General features: G+C 44.0%; 1 protein-coding gene across 2 annotated transcripts; it reads right to left on the reverse strand.

Annotated features, from left to right (window-relative positions):
• Nucleotides 1-5572: 5572 nt before the first annotated feature.
• Nucleotides 5573-7677, reverse strand: tmem230b (transmembrane protein 230b). Of its 2 annotated transcripts, none has more exons than XM_084457175.1 (4): nucleotides 7567-7677; nucleotides 7099-7221; nucleotides 6602-6724; nucleotides 5573-6431 (listed from the first exon to the last, which is right to left on the reverse strand). In XM_084457175.1, exons 2-4 carry the CDS (start codon nucleotides 7192-7194, stop codon nucleotides 6291-6293), a joined length of 360 nt encoding a protein of 119 aa, XP_084313301.1. In that variant the 5' UTR covers nucleotides 7195-7221; nucleotides 7567-7677; the 3' UTR covers nucleotides 5573-6290. The 2 variants fall into 2 exon arrangements, with proteins under 2 accessions (XP_084313301.1, XP_084313302.1); XM_084457176.1 differs by having other exon boundaries at nucleotides 7563-7666.
• Between the last annotated feature and the right edge of the window lie 9925 nt (nucleotides 7678-17602).

A 17602-nucleotide genomic window follows, 5' to 3' on the forward strand; every position in this document is an offset into this window, starting at 1 on the left:
CTAGTATGAAAGACTAGTATGAGAGACTAGTATGAGAGACTAGTATGAGAGGAGACTAGTATGAGAGACTAGTATGAGAGGGGACTAGTATGAGAGACTAGTATGAGAGACTAGTATGAGAGACTAGTATGAGAGACTAGTATGAAAGACTAGTATGAGAGACTAGTATGAGAGACTAGTATGAAAGACTAGTATGAGAGACTAGTATGAGAGACTAGTATGAGAGACTAGTATGAGAGGAGACTAGTATGAGAGGAGACTAGTATGAGAGACTAGTATGAGAGGAGACTAGTATGAGAGGAGACTAGTATGACTGGAGACTAGTATGAGAGGAGACTAGTATGAGAGACTAGTATGAGAGGAGACTAGTATGAGAGACTAGTATGAGAGGGGACTAGTATGAGAGGGGACTAGTATGAGAGACTAGTATGAGAGACTAGTATGAGAGGACACTAGTATGAGAGGAGACTAGTATGACTGGAGACTAGTATGAGAGACTAGTATGAGAGGAGACTAGTATGAGAGGAGACTAGTATGAGAGGAGACTAGTATGAGAGACTAGTATGAGAGGAGACTAGTATGAGAGGAGACTAGTATGAGAGACTAGTATGAGAGACTAGTATGAGAGACTAGTATGAGAGGAGACTAGTATGAGAGACTAGTATGAGAGGAGACTAGTATGAGAGGAGACTAGTATGAGAGTAGACTAGTATGAGAGACTAGTATGAGAGACTAGTATGAGAGGACTAGTATGAGAGCCACTGGTTAACAGAGAAGTAGAACATGAGTAGAGGTGAGTAGAGGTGAGTAGAGGTGAGTAGAGGTGAGTTGAGGTGAGTTGAGGTGAGTAGAGGTGAGTTGAGTCTATGCACTGATCTTCTCAAGCGGGTATCGGGAAAGAGTCCATTCTCACACAAACACACACAAACACACACAAACACACACAAACACACAAACACAGAAATCCACTGTCAGTGATAAACACACTAACAGGGTGAGACGGGTTCAGAGAATCATTTACGTCAATCATCTCATAAACTTATGAGAAGCACCTCGTAAACGCAGAGCCAACGCCTGGACATTCTTCTGCCTCATTGGACGCAAGTACAGGCTTCTGACCTTCTCATCTGCACTGATCTCCAAGCAGAATTAACTGATCCAAACTGATTTGGACCGACTGTGGGTCTGTCCGTCTTCTGGACCGGCCACTCACGAACCCGTAGCCTAATCCTGCACTCCTGCTCCCAGTCTTAATAGAATAATAAATCATATTTTATTTATAGTGCACTTTACTTTCTGAGAAATCTCAAGACTTGCCCAGGCTGACAATGATCCCCTGACCCAGTGTGTGACCAATGCACAGAAGCACCACACATTTCCCCCTACACACCTTCATGAGTCAAATCAAATCAAACTTTATTTGTATAGCGCATTTCATACACAGAGGCAACACAATGCGCTTTACAGAGAGAAATGGGAGGGTGGGCATACGACCCACCCCTACATATTCCAGAGGGAAGCAAAAAAACAGTTTCAGGAGCAAGCTATTAGAAATACACAACGCATCTACATCCGTAAATGCACCTGTAGACTACTGTACATCCAAATGCATCTGTAATCTGTTGAGACTGTGCTGTATCTGCTGTACATTATTCAGATTATTGATCATATTTTAAACACCAGGGCTTGTTTAACCTATCTAAACATTCCTCTAAACATGAGCATGCATGCCAACACTAGGAGAACATGCAGAGGGAGTGGACAGCGCTGAGCAGGACCTGAGAGCCGCAGGTAGCGTGTGACAGTGTTAAAGCAGGAGCGGTAGGGAGGATATATCAAACGCCCCCAGCAGTAAGCCCACCGAAGGTTGACCTGAAAAACGGGGGTGAAGTTCAAAACAATAATGCTCTCCGATAGACCACAGCTTTGCATCTGAAATCCTCACAAACAAACTGAGAGTGCGTACACACTACACACACACACACTACACACTACACACACTCATATCTGGCGTGTAAATCTGGCCACGTAAGAAAGAGTGAGGTGAGGAAACCTGCTCAGGCTCTTTACACTGACTTCTTTGTTTACATCTACCGCATCTCAAGAATGAAGCATACTTTGTGGAGATTATGTACTGATGTGTGTGTGTGTGTGTGTGTGTGTGTGTGTGTGTGTGTGTGTGTGTGTGTGTGTGTGTGTGTATCTACGGTAGCTCAAAAGGCCCATTAGTGCTGGTGGTGACAGAGACAGGCCTGATTAGCAGCAGTGTAACTTTCTTAGTAATCCAGGTTAATCCAGGCGGGGGCACGGTAATGAGCAACTCTCCTTTTTAATACTTATTTCATTGGAGCCTAAACATTTAAATCGAGGTGTAATCAAAACGATAACGCTTGAGAGAACATTTCACATTTCCTCTGTGGGGAAGCAGATCGGTCCACAGTGATGAAACTGTCTGTGATAGACAGAATCCTCCTTTAGTTCTGGAGCGAGGAGGAGGAGGAGGGGGTTTCTGGAGCGAGGAGGAGGAGGGGGTTTCTCAACCTTACAACCTTACTGACCTCAGGTCAGTTGTGACTGCTGGGAAGACCAAGCTGCTCATAGACATTGCTCTGAGGTGAACTGACTGGGTTTCAAGACAGACAGACTCTCACATGTCACATGGAAGCTTGTGTGAGAAGGCAAGTCGCTAACCAAACACTTCAGTTGATCAAGTCTCATCTGTGTCTCGGCAGGTCAACTACCCCCCAGGACTGAGGAGCCCATTGAGAGCAGCTCAAACTCCAGCCTGGAGCAGCCATGGGCTCACAACGCTGCACACATCCAAGCAAGGCTTTCTGTTCTGCCTCTAATCTGATCTGACCCCCATGAGTTTGAAACAGGGTTTTGTATCCAAACAAGAAACAAAAACTTCAACTATGCTTTTTATTCCACCTCAACGTTAACTGAACGGTCATCATTCGAAAACAGGTCCTCTCTGAAAACAGTTTGTGGAACAGAGAGGGGATGAACTGCTCTTTACAAATGGACTTTGGTCACAATAGTGTAAATCCTGAATAGGCAATTCACATCTACACCATCAGCATGAACAACCATGTTAGTCTGTTACTACGGAGAATTTCAGCTGACTGTACTTGACAGGGAGGAGAAAGGGAGGAAATTAAACAATGTAGCATCAGCTTGTTGTACAGAGTCTGTACATAAGAAGTCAATGTCCAAAATATGACTCCTGTCCTCTTTGGTGAGAATTATGTCAAGAATAAAAAATAAGCTAAACCAATATCTTTGTGAAGAAGGTCCTTGACAATATCCTAGCGTCTGTCTAAAGTTGATCTTATGGACGGTTATGTTTAGCATATGTTTTATGCTTATGTTTCATATTGGACCTAATATACTCAATGTAATATGATATCTAAGCCTCTAGCCTTCTAACAGAAAGACAAACCATATCAAAGAAAAGACACAAATCTTCCTCCACTCAAGTCACCATATTATCCCAGGGGAAAGAGATGCTCTTGGTAGATGCTCTTTCTGTTTATCACATGTGAAACATTAACAAACTGCACACAATGATTCAAATGGCAATGAGCAATGTAACATTTGGTGGTCATGGCCCAGACTGCCAGGCTCGGGGTGATTAGATCAATCATAAATCAAAGACAAATGACCAGTTTAGTTCTTGACCAACACTCAACTGTCTTGTAGCTCATAATGGAACTACTATGTCGACGCAGTGAACCTGGGAGCTGTTTTCAATGAGGACCCATCGCCACCCATAGCATAGCACCTCATTTAATGCAAAGCAGGTCTCCATTGTCTGGCTCATTCACAGGGTGGACAAATACATAGGAAGAACCCTGGATTAAAAATGACCCCTCTGCTGTTGTTGACCATTGTTCTCAGATTGCATTAAAGCAATGGATTGAAAAGCATGGACTCCCGTTTTACTATTGACAAATTATCGAAAATACTGTAGCCTAGGCTATTGACACGTTCACTTGATGCTAAATAATTCACACCTTAACCTGTGATTAACTATTTAAAACACATGAGCAAATATATTAATGGAATTAACTACATTTCCTTAACAAATTTGCTCGTAAGTCCACTTGAAATTCTCCTTGCTTATCAAACAATATTAGAATGATGAAATAAATAATACGGAACCTATATTTGATGGGGAGATACTGTAGATCTATCTCTGTGGCAAGTACTAGAAACGTACACTGTGCTATTGCATGTCAAAATCATTCTCTTGATCACATCATGGATGTTCAATAACCTACTTTTGAGTCTGAAACAGGCCAAGTCATTTTACCTTGCTTGAGGCACTTTCCGTTTAGTTGACCAGAGTTGAATCAGTCCATGGGTGGAAGGGTTCAATGCTTTCGTCCCCCCGTATTCACGCTTCCATTATCATGTTTGTTGTTGTTGTTTTAAATTTAAAAAGTTTAAAATGACAGAATGATGCCTCAGGCTACTTTAAAACGCAGGTGATCCACTAAAAGCAGGTGGTTGCATCTCTCTGCGCTCCTGGCGTGGTGCGTGTGGGTCCCTCAGTGTGGGTCCCTTCAGTGTGCGTGTGGGTCCCTCAGTCCTGCACCCTGAAAATAAACACACTCCTCTATTCCGTTAAGATAACTGTAGCCTGATTATATTCTCACATTCAATCTGTAATTTGGCACTGGATTTAAACAGAACGTGTTCGAAGCAGGGTCGGTTTAAAGCCCGTTTAAAGTTTCAGAGCATGCTGTGGGATCTCTATTGTGTCCTGTTCATCGCGCAGCTTTGTCCAAAGTTCCTGAAAGTGATAGAAAAACAGTCCGTAGGAAACTCTATTGCATTAACTAAGAAAGAAACGCATAAACGCATCGTTAGAGAATATTTCCAAATAAGTCAGCCGGGTGGAAAGAGAACACTGATAGGGAAGCGTTTCGATAGTCCTCTCCGAGGATACTCCTCCGTTCCACGCGATCCTGTCCTCCTCCCACCTCCCCTCCTCCCTCCTACCTCGCCTCCTCCCTCCTCCCACCTCCCCTCCTCCCTCCTCCCCTCCTCCCCTTCTCCCTCCTCGCCTCCTCCCTCCTTGGTTCCCGGTCACACAATTCGAGCTCCTCAAACAAAAGCGCCTATTCGTGGGAATGTGTCGTCTACCACCTCACAATCATAATGGAGAGAGCTGGGAGAACATTTCGGGAACAAGAAAAATGTCACTACAGCGTCACAGTAGCAAACAATGTTTATCCTACTTTTATTTATTATCCCCCAAATTACCCATTACAATTTTATTCCTTTAACATTGCGACAAAAGCTAGGCTTTATTTAGCATTATTTGCAGTGACTATAAAAATCAAAATGTAATGGGTGATAGAAGAAAATTATAGCCTACAAATCGTCTAGACTATCTCACATTATACCAACTGTCATTTATTATCATCCCGTCTACTCAATAGATTATCATAACCTACCACACGGGGGCGTGAGTTCAACATAATTGATATCAGCAAAATGATGGCTACACAGACAGCGCAGGCTACACTTGATAGATGAAGTACACTAACACATGCACACTATAACAAATATGATTATTTAATTGATATAGCACACGTCCAGAATACAATGTCAAATACGTCTGAACTCCGCAAAGGAACATTCGTAATTGCAAGTGATTAGAACAGGTTATCTTAGAACTTTAGTGCAGGTTATTACTTGTCCCTCTTAATGGAATCTACTCTGACACACACATGGAGATCAAAGGATTGATCTTACTGATGGGATAGCTTACATCTAAAGAAACTCTTTAAGAAAGTACCCTATAAGTGACATCTCGACATTTATCTGTATATAAGATAATGAACCAAAACAACCCATTCAATTATTTTGATGTGCATAGTTGTGCATATTGGTTGGCTCTCCACAAGCTGTGAAATGTAAGCAACACATGAATACAATCTTTGCAATGCTGCAGGAGCTTGCTTGTTGTAGATCTTCCCATTAAAAAAAACATTCAGCTCAATTTTAAGCTATTCCACCTCCATCTATCCGCTAAGAAGACATTTTGAATATCCTTCAATCATATTTCACGTCACTTACTGGTGAATTGAGGGAAAAAAACATTTGGCTCAGGAAAACAGATTTGGATCATTAATACAGTATTCTAGGCCTACTGGAGGATGGCTTTAATGCAGAGGACCATGCTCTCTCTGTACGCTGTCTTTTCAACACAAGTAGGCTAACGAGTTGGTGACAGCAGAAGCAGACTGGAATCAGCATTAACACGGGAGGGGAAGAGCTCAGTCATCAAAGTCTGGAATGTCTTCGTATGAGTAACCACGGTAACCTCTCCATGCATAGTAGGCTATCCGCAGATGGTAGAACCCAGGAAGGAAAACCAGTATCCCAATTATCAGGACAGGCACAGTTCTGTCCCGGTCCTGGAGAGCAAGAGAGAGACATCAAATCAAGTCAGACATATTGATCATGTGTCTCATTTATACAATCACAGTGTCATTAGACCTGATTCAGAGCCCAGTGATATTCCATAGTGTCAGGACCTGATTGAGGAGGACATGGTTTAGTTTCAGGAGAACTTTTTCATACTCACAGTGACTTCAAAGTATCCTGCCAGAAGAAGGGCCCCAATGATAATCAACAGGGAGCCGATCAGGAAGAGGGCAGTGGCCAATGCAATGGCTTTGTATGGGACTTTGGGTGGGCTCTTCTTGAACTGTAGGGTAAGGCAAAGCAAGGCTAGTTTATTTGTAGAGCACATTTCAGCAACAAGGCCATTCAAAGTGCTTTACATGAGACATTAAAAGCATCCAAGACAAAGTGCAACACATAAAAGGTCATATAAAACGAAATGCAAAAAAAGGACACTTTTCTTTATCACATACTGAAACCTTCTCTCTCCACTCACGTGGGTAATGGACATAACTGTCAACATTATGCCATCTATGCAGAAAATAGCTTTATTCCATCATCTGCTGGATTACACACTTAATATTTAACCTATGACAATTGGCAATAGATCTGAGAGGATATGGCTTAGGCTACACAAGGCCTAGCTACAGTAGCCCACAGTAACACATTTACTCTTACCTGTAGATCAATATAGCCGTCATCATCATTCGCTAGTTTGGAATACCTGACCTTGGTGGTGGGAATCCCGTTAGTCACGAGGTTACGAGCCGGCATAGCGGGAGGGAGTCGGTATCAACACACCTGCAAGGATACAATGTATCTCACACACCTGCAAGGATACAATGTATCTCACACACCTGCAAGGATACAATGTATCTGACACACCTGCAAGGATACAATGTATCTGACACACCTGCAAGGATACAATGTATCTGACACACCTGCAAGGATACAATGTATCTGACACACCTGCAAGGGAGGGAGCCGGTATCTGACACACCTGCAAGGATACAATGTATCTGACACCTGCAAGACTACAATGTGTCTTTGTCAACCACTCGGTCACTGTTTTCATGTGCAAATCATCATAATCCGATTAAAAGGCTGCAGTGCACTGTACTTTTGGAGAAGGTATAGCCTACCTACGTTTTATTGGAAAGTGAAATGTGAACGCCTTCGTTTCTTATAGTCATCAAATAGGATTATTAGTTGTAAACACAGTTTAAACGACGACTTTCTATTTCCGTCTCTTCTTCCTTGTTTTATATGTGTGGTGTTTGCGCACATGCGCAATGCACAAGTGTTTTATATGTGTGGTGTTTGCGCACATGCGCAATGCACAAGTGTTTTATATGTGTGGTGTTTGCGTAAATGCGCAATGCACAAATGGGATGGACACGTGGATAATCGTCTCTGGTCCATGCCATTACTTCACGGTCCACGGTCAATGCTCATCTCAAAAGAATATTCTAAGCAGGAAACGTTCAATGTTGGATTATACTGAGATTTTAGGTATAATGTGTGGCTCAAATTAAACCGCTGCAGTGCACAGTGCAGTCCCCGCCATAAACTGAATATCCACAGGGTGGCGCTGTGACGCTTCACACCCAGTAGGCCAGTGGCAGGTTCATAAAGTCCAATCTTTAGAATGGATCATGCTTTTTTGCTAGTTTTTTGTTTGCAACAAATCCATTGTGAAATATTAGTCAAAGAAAGAGCATACGCAGTCGTAACGCTTGGAAATCTCACTTTTCCAGACCATCTTCTCTGATTTCTCTATCAGGTTTTACAATAGGCCCACTAGTGACTGTTGGTCATGGCTGTTGGTGCATAACACTGGGGTCCAAGGGGTCACGGCTAGAAAGGACCGCTACCGCCGGTGTAGAAGGACAGTAAAGGCTAGTTCCCATAAACGCAGAGGCTGTTTAGGGTTAAGGTTAGGGTTAAGGTTAGGTTTAGGGTTAAGATTAGGCTTAGGGTTGGGGTTAGGTTTAGGGTTGGGGTTAGGTCTATGCATTTATGGGAACTAGCCCTCTACACAGGCCATAGCTGTACCTCATCCAGCCACAACCAGTGCAAGAACAAGACAGGACAGTGCAGAGACAGGACAATGCAGAGACAGGACAATGCAGAGACAGGACAATGCAGAGACAGGACAGTGCAGAGACACGACAATGCAGAGACAGGACAGTGCAAAGACAGGACAATGCAGAGACAGGACAGTGCAGAGACACGACAATGCAGAGACAGGACAGTGCAAAGACAGGACAGTGCAAAGACAGGACAATGCAGAGACAGGACAGTGCAAAGACAGGACAATGCAGAGACAGGACAGTGCAGAGACAGGACAATGCAGAGACAGGACAGTGCAAAGACAGGACAATGCAGAGACAGGACAGTGCAGAGACAGGACAATGCAGAGACAGGACAATGCAGAGACAGGACAATGCAGAGACAGGACAATGCAGCATATATAGTACTTTAGGAGGCGAAAGTTGAATACAAAAAGATGTACAATGTGTATATGTATGTGCAATGTGTTTCTATACAATATGTACGCATTGTGTTTTAGTAAGATGTAGTTAGTGTTTTATGTAAAATCAATGGTCATGTGCCAGTAGTGCTGGGATAGGGGTCGTCAGAGGGGGTCTTGTTAATGAGGTTGAGAGCAGGTCAGAGGGGGTCTTGTTAATGAGGTTGAGAGCAGTCGGGAAGAAGCTGCTCTTGTGGAGAGACCGCTGCCTCCTGCTGGAGGGGAGGGGTTCAGAGAGAGTGTGTGTGCGAGGGGAGGGGTCGGTCACCGTCTGGCCCCTCCAGGGCCGTGGAGGCGGCGTCGGGTCCTGGAGGAATGGCAGGTTGCGTCGGGTCCTGGAGGAATGGCAGGTTGCAGCCAATCACCCTCTCAGAGTGGATGATGTGCTGAGTAGAAATTCTCATCTATATTCCATCATTCGTCTGCAGAAAATGGATGAAGGCACGCTCATCCAACATGTTTAAAACTAGGTGCTAGACAGAAAAACAAACTCATCAGGAAAAATAGAGTCTGCACACCAGAAATATGCTCCCAGGATTATTTAATTGACACTGAGGTGACTAAAAGCCCGAAATGTCACCTCGGTGTCAATTAAATATTCCCGGGAGCATATTTCTAGTGTGTAGACCTTATAATTTCATGTTTGACACTGACTGCAGAAGTCATGTGGTTAAGGGCTTGTGAGAACATTTTCCATCAACACCCCCTCCTCTGTAACCCCTCCGCCATTAAAGGAAGGGGTTGCTCACATTTGACAACTCTTTGCTTCTTTACCTGTATATTCCCTACCTGTATATTTCGTTGTTACCACTGTGTTTTCATCCTATTCCTCTCCTTTCCCCACTCTGGGGGTCACGCAGACATTGGGTCAACCCCAGACTCCGTAACCCCTCTAACCTCCTCTATCCTACTCTCTGAAGTCACAGAGAGCAAGTGGTGACAGGGGGACTTTGGAATTGCCAGTCGGTGGAGCCCAAAGCTTTTAGAGCTCAAAGAGTTTATCTCAGGCTACACATCCTTGCTCTCCTGAAACTTTCTTGCTCTCTCTGAGTCATGGATCACACCAGAGAACAGTCACACTCGCAGTCCTGTCAGATGTGTACTCCTTCTCACACACTCCCAGAGCTGCGAGGCGAGGTGGCGGTACTGGCCTGCTTATTTCCCCAAAATGGAAATACTCTCTCTTCTCTGTTCCACAATTTTCCTCACCTTTTTTCGAATTTCATGCCGTCTGTCACGTATCCAATCAGGCTCACCATTGCTGTTGTGTATCGTCCACCAGGTCCTCTTGATGAATTCCTGGAGGAGCTCGATACACTCGTCTCGCACTTCCCTGATGATGGGTCCGCACTCATCCTTCTCGGCGACTTCAACATCCAGAGTGAGAAATTGGAACCTCTTCTCTCTTTCCTCTCCTCTTTCAATCTTCCCTTCTCCTCTTCTCCTCCTACTCACAAAGCCACCAGCTGGATCTAATCTTCACTAGACACTGTTCCACCCCTAACCTCTCTGTCACCCCCCTCCATCTCTCTGACCACTATGTCATGTCTACTCCCTCTCCCTCCCCTCTTCCCCCATAATTCCTCCTCCTACTTACATGGTTGCTACCCGTAGCCACCTCCGCTCGCTCTCCCCTACTGACCTTTCCTCTTCTGTCACCTCCGCCCTCCCCGCCCCTAAACCCTTCTCTCTCCTACCCTCTGATACTACCACTGATCTTCTCCTCCTGCACCAACTTCCCCTCTCCACCCTCTCCCTCTCTCCCCTCCCTGCTCCCCCCCTCCTCTCCACCTCCCATCTTACTCTACTTTCCTCCCCTCTCCCCTAACAAGATCCTCAACCTTATAACATCTAACCGCCCCACCACGTGCTCCCTAGACCCTGTCCCCTCCTCTCTCCTTCAGTCTGTTGCGCCCGAACTCCTTCCCTTCCTAACCCACCTCATCAACGCATCTCTTGTATCAGGATGTTTTCCCTCTGCTTTCAAGACTGCCAGAGTCACCCCCCTCCTGAAGAAACCATCTCTCGACCCCTCTGACGTCAAAAAGTACAGACCGGTTTCCCTTCTATTCTTTCTTTCCAAAACACTTGAGTGTGCCATCTTTAACCAACTATTTTTGTATTTCCACAGGAACAACCTCTTGGACCCCCACCAGTCCGGGTTCAAGGCTGACCACTCGACAGAGACCGCCCTATTTGCAGTGATAGAGTCACTCCATGCCTCGAGACCAAATGCTCTCTCTTCCATCCAGATCCTCCTCTCCACCCTCGAGGAGAAAGGCGTCGCTGTCTCTGCACACTCCCTGTTTGCATCCTACCTGACAGGCCGCTCCTACCAGGTGACATGGAGAGGGTCGATGTAGGAACCATGTAGTTTGACTACAGGGGTTCCCCAAGGGTCTGTCCTGGGTCCTCTCCTGTTTTCCCTCTACACCACATCTCTGGGCTCTGTCATTCGCTCGCATGGCTTCTCCTATGTTCAACCACCACAAGTTCTCCCACACCATTCTCTACACTGGCTCCCTGTAGCGGCTCACATCCAGTTTAAAACTCTGGTACTAGCCTACAGGGCAATGAAAGGAACAGCTCCCTCCTACCTCCAGGCCATGGTCAAACCCTACACCCCCTCCTGACCACTACGCTCTGCTACCTCGGGGTTGAATCAGGACAGAAGAGTAGCTGCCCATCTTTTGCCGCAGGCTATTGTTAGTTTGCGATCCTTGCACACTGCCTTCAGATTATGCCTTCAGATTTGCCTATACATTATGCTCTTAGTCACTTGTTTTAGAAAGGAGATGCACTTGTGAGTTCTGGCGAGTAGTAGCGCATTGTCTTTTCCTACGTTAAATGCAATGAATGGAAGTCGCTTTGGATAAAAGCATCAGCTAAATGACTGTAATGTAAATGTAAATGTAATTCTATGGCCAAGCAACCATAAACAATGGCGTGGGGTCTTCACATGCAGGTCAGCTGTTGACCTGTAGAACTGCCCTACCCTCTGGTAACCCTCTCATATAATTAATTGGTGGCGTTTTACTTGTCGTCCACAGTGGATAATGCTGTGTTTGTCTAGCCTATAATTCATTAGATTATATGGAGCTGGTGTGTGTTATCTGCCCAGATCAGAACTGCGGTTGATGAGTCTCCCTAGGTCAGTAAAGAGGTCATTACCGGTCTGAGTCAAGACAATAGATCAGCAAAGAGATCGACTGTGTCCGTTTCCTCAGATTCTAGAGGTACTAAAACCTCACTATCAGTGGCTGCGTTCACACTAGACTTTCCTAATGGGTTTTTATTGCTATAATTAGAATTATAATCTGTTCCATTTGTTGGCTCAGACTAGCACATTTCTGGGACATAATATCTAAAGTTTACTGAGCCTATTACAGACTACACAGGGAACTGTGCCAGCGTGAGAAGGATATCCACGGAAACGCCTGGAGGCGGTTCCCACGGAGACATTTCAAGCGAAGCATCCAAAAGTTTGTGTCTCTGTGAAAGTGCTTGGGCATCTGTCTGTGACCAGGCTGGTATGACGGATGACGGCCTCAGACGGCCATGCCCCTCTGCTCACACACAGCAATAAGCTGCACGGTGAGCAGCAGAACAGGGTAGGGGCGCTCGCCAGCGATACAAACAATAATAACGCCATCACTTCCCCTCAGATGAATTGTTAATGCAGTTGGGGTTGATATTGGTCCTCCTCCAAGTTTATAATTCACGTGGCCCTGCTGGTCCATGGAAAATTGGAAATAGAAAACCTTTACATAGAGGTGTGTGTGTGTGTGTATGTATGTATGTATGTATGTATGTATAGATAGATAGATAGATAGATAGAGAGATAGAGAGATAGAGAGATAGAGAGATAGATAGATAGATAGATAGATAGATAGATAGATAGATAGATAGATAGATAGATAGATAGATAGATAGATAGATAGATAGATAGATAGATAGATAGATAGATAGATAGATGGATAGATAGAGAGATAGATGGATAGATGGATAGATAGATAGATGGATAGATGGATAGATATAGAGAGAGACAGAGACAGAAAGATAGAGAGGAAAATAGAGAGAGAGAGAGAGAGAGGAAAATAGAGAGAGAGAGAGAGAGAGGAAAATAGAGAGAGAGAGAGAGAGAGGAAAAAAGAGAGAGAGAGAAAGAGAGAGAGAGACCCTGTAGGCCAGACTGTCTGATAACCCCAGCTGCAGCAGAGGGGAGCAGTGATGTGAGCAGTATTTCAGGGTCACACTGCAGAGGTTCCCTCTTAAGATTCTGAGCCACCCCGGGTCCGAGCCACCCCAGGGCTAAATGTGAGACGTATCAGAGGAGCATCTCTGGAGAGACCTGAGAGTTGCTGTGCTCCGACGCTCCCCATCCAACCCAATGGAGCTTGAGAGGATCTGAGAGAGACGGCCAGAGAACAGGTGTGCCAAGCTTGTAGCGTCATGCCCAAGAATACTTGAGGCTGGAATCGCTGCCAAAGGTGCTTCAACAAAGTACTAAGTTATGGGTGTGAATACCTATCTAATACTGGATTAACAAGCTTCGACAATTGAATAAATTTGCATATTTTTCTAAAAAGCCTGTTTTCGCTTTGTCATTATGGGTATAGATTAATCTATATGTATAGATTTTTGAGATGAAAAATGAACTCAATCTATTTTAGAATAATTCTGTAACATTAGAAAGACACAGACAGACAGACAGACAGACAGACAGACAGACAGACAGACAGACAGACAGATAGATAGATAGATAGATAGATAGATAGATAGATAGATAGATAGATAGATAGATAGATAGATAGATAGATAGATAGATAGATAGATAGATAGATAGATAGATAGATAGATAGATAGATAGATAGATAGATAGACAACATTAGACAGGGTGCAGGACCAGACAGGACAGTGCAAATGAGCAATTATTGATCACCAGGGGGGAATTGTTAAAGATAAAGGGCATTGTTGATGATTGTGCGTGTGTGTGTGTGTGTGTATATTGTGTGTATGCATAAATTTGTGTGTGTATGATTGTGTGCACGTGTGTGTGTGAGTGTATGTGTGTGTGGGTGTGTGTGTATGTGTGTGTATTTATGTACGTGTGTGCATAACGTTCTGTGTGTATGACTGGGTGTATGTGCGTGTGCGTGTGTGTGTGTGCTATGGGCAGACAGCAGCCATCACCTTGGGGCATGACACTGCAGCAGGAGAGCAGCCATGCGCCATAATTACAGTCTATCCCAGAGTTCCATGGGCTCACGTAGCCGCCTGACTTCATTACAGCAAATCAGCTCCATGACTGCGGCTTGGCTTCTGGCCCGGCCGGGGCATCACTTGACCGGCACGCAGTCTTCCTGTGGCTGGGGCTTCACCTCAAACTCACAGGGTCAACCACACGCTATGATCCATGTGGCAGAAGCTAGCACGTAGCTGGAGGTAAGAGAGGCTGCGGGTTCTGCCTCTGTCTCGCCCCCTTCAACCTGGTGCAGATGCATGGAGGCTACGCTACTTTTCCCCCCCCCTGTAATACCTGTGTCTCTGGAGCAAGTGAAATGTGTTTATATGGGTGGAAAATTGTCTGGTGCTGGAACTCTCTCCACCAGTCTGAGCCTCCGTATGAAGATCTATATCAGACCGGCACCTTCCTCAGTGGCTAGATCGCTCATCTCTCAATTATCAAAATCTATTTAGCAGTATTAATTAAAATCAAGTCATAAGTGGGTCTACAAGAGTTCATTCCAGGTCCAAGTCATTGCTTGATTGGATTCTTGTCACCCATTCTGATAGAATCATAAAATCTGGGATATTACCTGACAGGTTCAGTGATCACTCAGTATTATTTTCTGTCTGGAAGATTAAATTACCTAATCTTCCACCAAAACTCATCATGATGATGTAAAAAATATGAACACTGAATTCTTCACTCACAACGTTACGGCTATAAATTGGGACAGGTTTCAGTTAATACCTTTCGTTGAAGATTCATGGATATTTATTTTTGTACACAGAGCTCATTCATTTTGTTGACAAGCATGCCTCCTGGACGACAAGGAAGGTTAAGCATAAACACTTTCTGTGGATTAATAGTGATCTTATACACCATCTGTAAGTCTGTTCAATCAATCAAAGAGATAAGACCTGGGAGAAATATTGCCTTCAAAGGATTCTGTTGACTTGAATGCATATAAACAATTAAGGAACTTATGTAGAACTAAAACATGAAACGCTAAATCGAATTATTATAAAGACTGTTTAGTAAATTATTTGTTAACGCTTTATAATACAGCCTGTGTTTTACTGATGTCTTACCCGTGTCTTACCTGTCTTACCTGTGTCTTACCTGTGTCTTACCCGTGTCTTACCTGTGTCTTACCCGTGTCTTACCCGTGTCTTACATGTGTCTTACCTGTGTCTTACCTGTCTTACCAGTGTCTTAACTGTCTTACCCGTGTCTTACCCGTGTCTTACCTGTCTTACCTGTGTCTTACCTGTGTCTTACCCGTGTCTTACCCGTGTCTTACCTGTCTTACCCGTGTCTTACCCGTGTCTTACCTGTCTTACCCGTGTCTTACCCGTGTCTTACCTGTGTCTTACCCGTGTCTTACCTGTGTCTTACCTGTGTCTTACCTGTGTCTTACCCGTGTCTTATGGGGTACTTACCCGGTACTTACTGGTACTTACCGGTACTTAGGACACACACAAATGTAAACTAGAGAACAGACTGGACTACTATAGTAGTTAGTGAGGAACTAGAGAACAGACTGAGGACTACTATAGTAGTTATAGGAACTAGAGAACAGACTGGACTACTATAGTAGTTAGTGAGGAACTAGAGAACAGACTGGACTACTATAGTAGTTACTGAAGAACCAATGATTAGTTAATAAGTAGTTACCGATTAACTCCTAATCCTAATGATTAAGTTCTGATGAGGTAGTGAAGTACCACCTAGTAACTTTTCCTTATGATGTCTGACTTTACAATAAGGTACACAAAAGAGTAAGTAATGATTAAGTACTGATGAGGTAGTGAAGAACTAACTACTCTGGATGATATCTGACTTTACAATAAGCTACACAAAATATGAATGATTAAGTCATGATGAGGTAATGAAGGAGTAATTTGTAGCTATTCTGGGTCATGCACCACACTAGCGGACCCAAACTTGTTTACTTGTTACTTCATCATTACTTAATCATTAGTTACTCTTTTGTGTACCTTATTGTAAAGTCATACATAAGGAGGGAACACTTTTCACTGCCGGCCCCCCAAAAAGTTGTGTGTGTTGTGTGCCGTGTCGCCGCTCACTCTGTAATGTGTGTGTTGCTGTGCGGCAAAATAAAGACCCCCTCTCACCCCCCCCCAACCCCCCCCCCACCCCCTCGGGTCCTGTAAATAACACTGTGAGCATTCAAGGTCTTCTTTCTTTTCCTTTAAGAAGACTCGGGGTAAGTAGTTGAAGGCAATAGACATATTTTCGTCTGTGCATCAAATGGTTTATATACTATAGCTGTTTTATTCTTTATATCACTGGGAAGTATTTCTCTTTAAGCTGGTAGAAATAGATATGTCCTGTTAAAATGGCTCAGGTGCACTGATCTCTGTTGTAACAGGGAGACCAGTCAATCCAGAGGTGCTCATTTGTGCTCCGCTTCAACACAGACGGTGTTTCATCAGGAAGTTCTGTCAGGTGTGGCTTTGAGATGTCATGATACAGGAAAATAATTGTTCAGATTTGCCATTATGGTGAGTGTCACTCTATATTTTGACATTTGCGTGAGTGTTTAGACAAGGTATTTCTGTCAATTAGCCTGCGGGAAATGTTTCTGACTTGTGGAATTGATTTCAGCAAACTGTCTTCCCTATTGCATGGATGACTAGGCCAGATAATTGCTATTCTGACAGATAGATCTTAACCACAGGCAGAAAGAAACGTGTGTGAGCGTGTGTGGGAGAGAGAGAGAGAGAGAGAGAGAGAGAGAGAGAGAGAGAGAGAGAGAGAGAGAGAGAGAGAGAGAGAAACTTACAGAGGAATCTGTTTTGGTCCCTGTAATACAGAGTCATCTCAATCACTTTAGGGCGTTAGCTTGGCATCAATGCAAGACTGAACTGTTCCATACGTGTTTATCGCCAACATCAGCTCTACTCATCTGAATCCACACAGCCATGTCGCAGACCAGGAACGGTACATTCATATGTACACTATATCATTTGAGTCTTTTTTTTCAGGACCAAAGAGGTTTTCTTATGAGTTGTCATGGGGATTTAAGCAGGATTAAATCGATTTTCCTGAGGCAGGAGAAGCAGGTAGAGTGAGGCAATTTGCTGTGGTGATCAATTAGGAGGAGGATGCCAGGTTTCTGCTATGATATCCATCTAAAGACGTGCTTTGACATTACAAACTGATTAAGACAATGTCTCTCCAATGATAAAACAAGAATCAGTTTTATTGCCAAGTAAGTTTTCACATGGATTTATTTTGGACTGTTGGTGAATAATAACAATAAACAAAGGATAAGACAGGACAGTGCAAAGTGCAAATACAATTCAATACAGTACAATATAGAATGCAATCTACAATAATGTACAAAATAATACAGTGTCAGTGGGAGTCCAGAGCCTTGATGATGAGACCAGCTG

The sequence above is a fragment of the Borostomias antarcticus genome (genome assembly GCF_949987555.1).
Source record: "Borostomias antarcticus genome assembly, chromosome: 23".
NCBI lineage: Eukaryota > Metazoa > Chordata > Actinopteri > Stomiiformes > Stomiidae > Borostomias > Borostomias antarcticus.

What these genes read in the sequence shown, in the direction of transcription:
- tmem230b (XM_084457175.1), bottom strand. Translation starts at nt 7,194, where the DNA reads ATGCCGGCTCGTAACCTCGTGACTAACGGGATTCCCACCACCAAGGTC. An exon ending in ACGGCTATATTGATCTACAG is followed by an intron (nt 6,725 to 7,098) that starts GTAAGAGTAAAT and finishes CTTACCCTACAG; the next exon opens with TTCAAGAAGAGCCCACCCAA. An exon ending in CAGGATACTTTGAAGTCACT is followed by an intron (nt 6,432 to 6,601) that starts GTGAGTATGAAA and finishes CTTGCTCTCCAG; the next exon opens with GACCGGGACAGAACTGTGCC.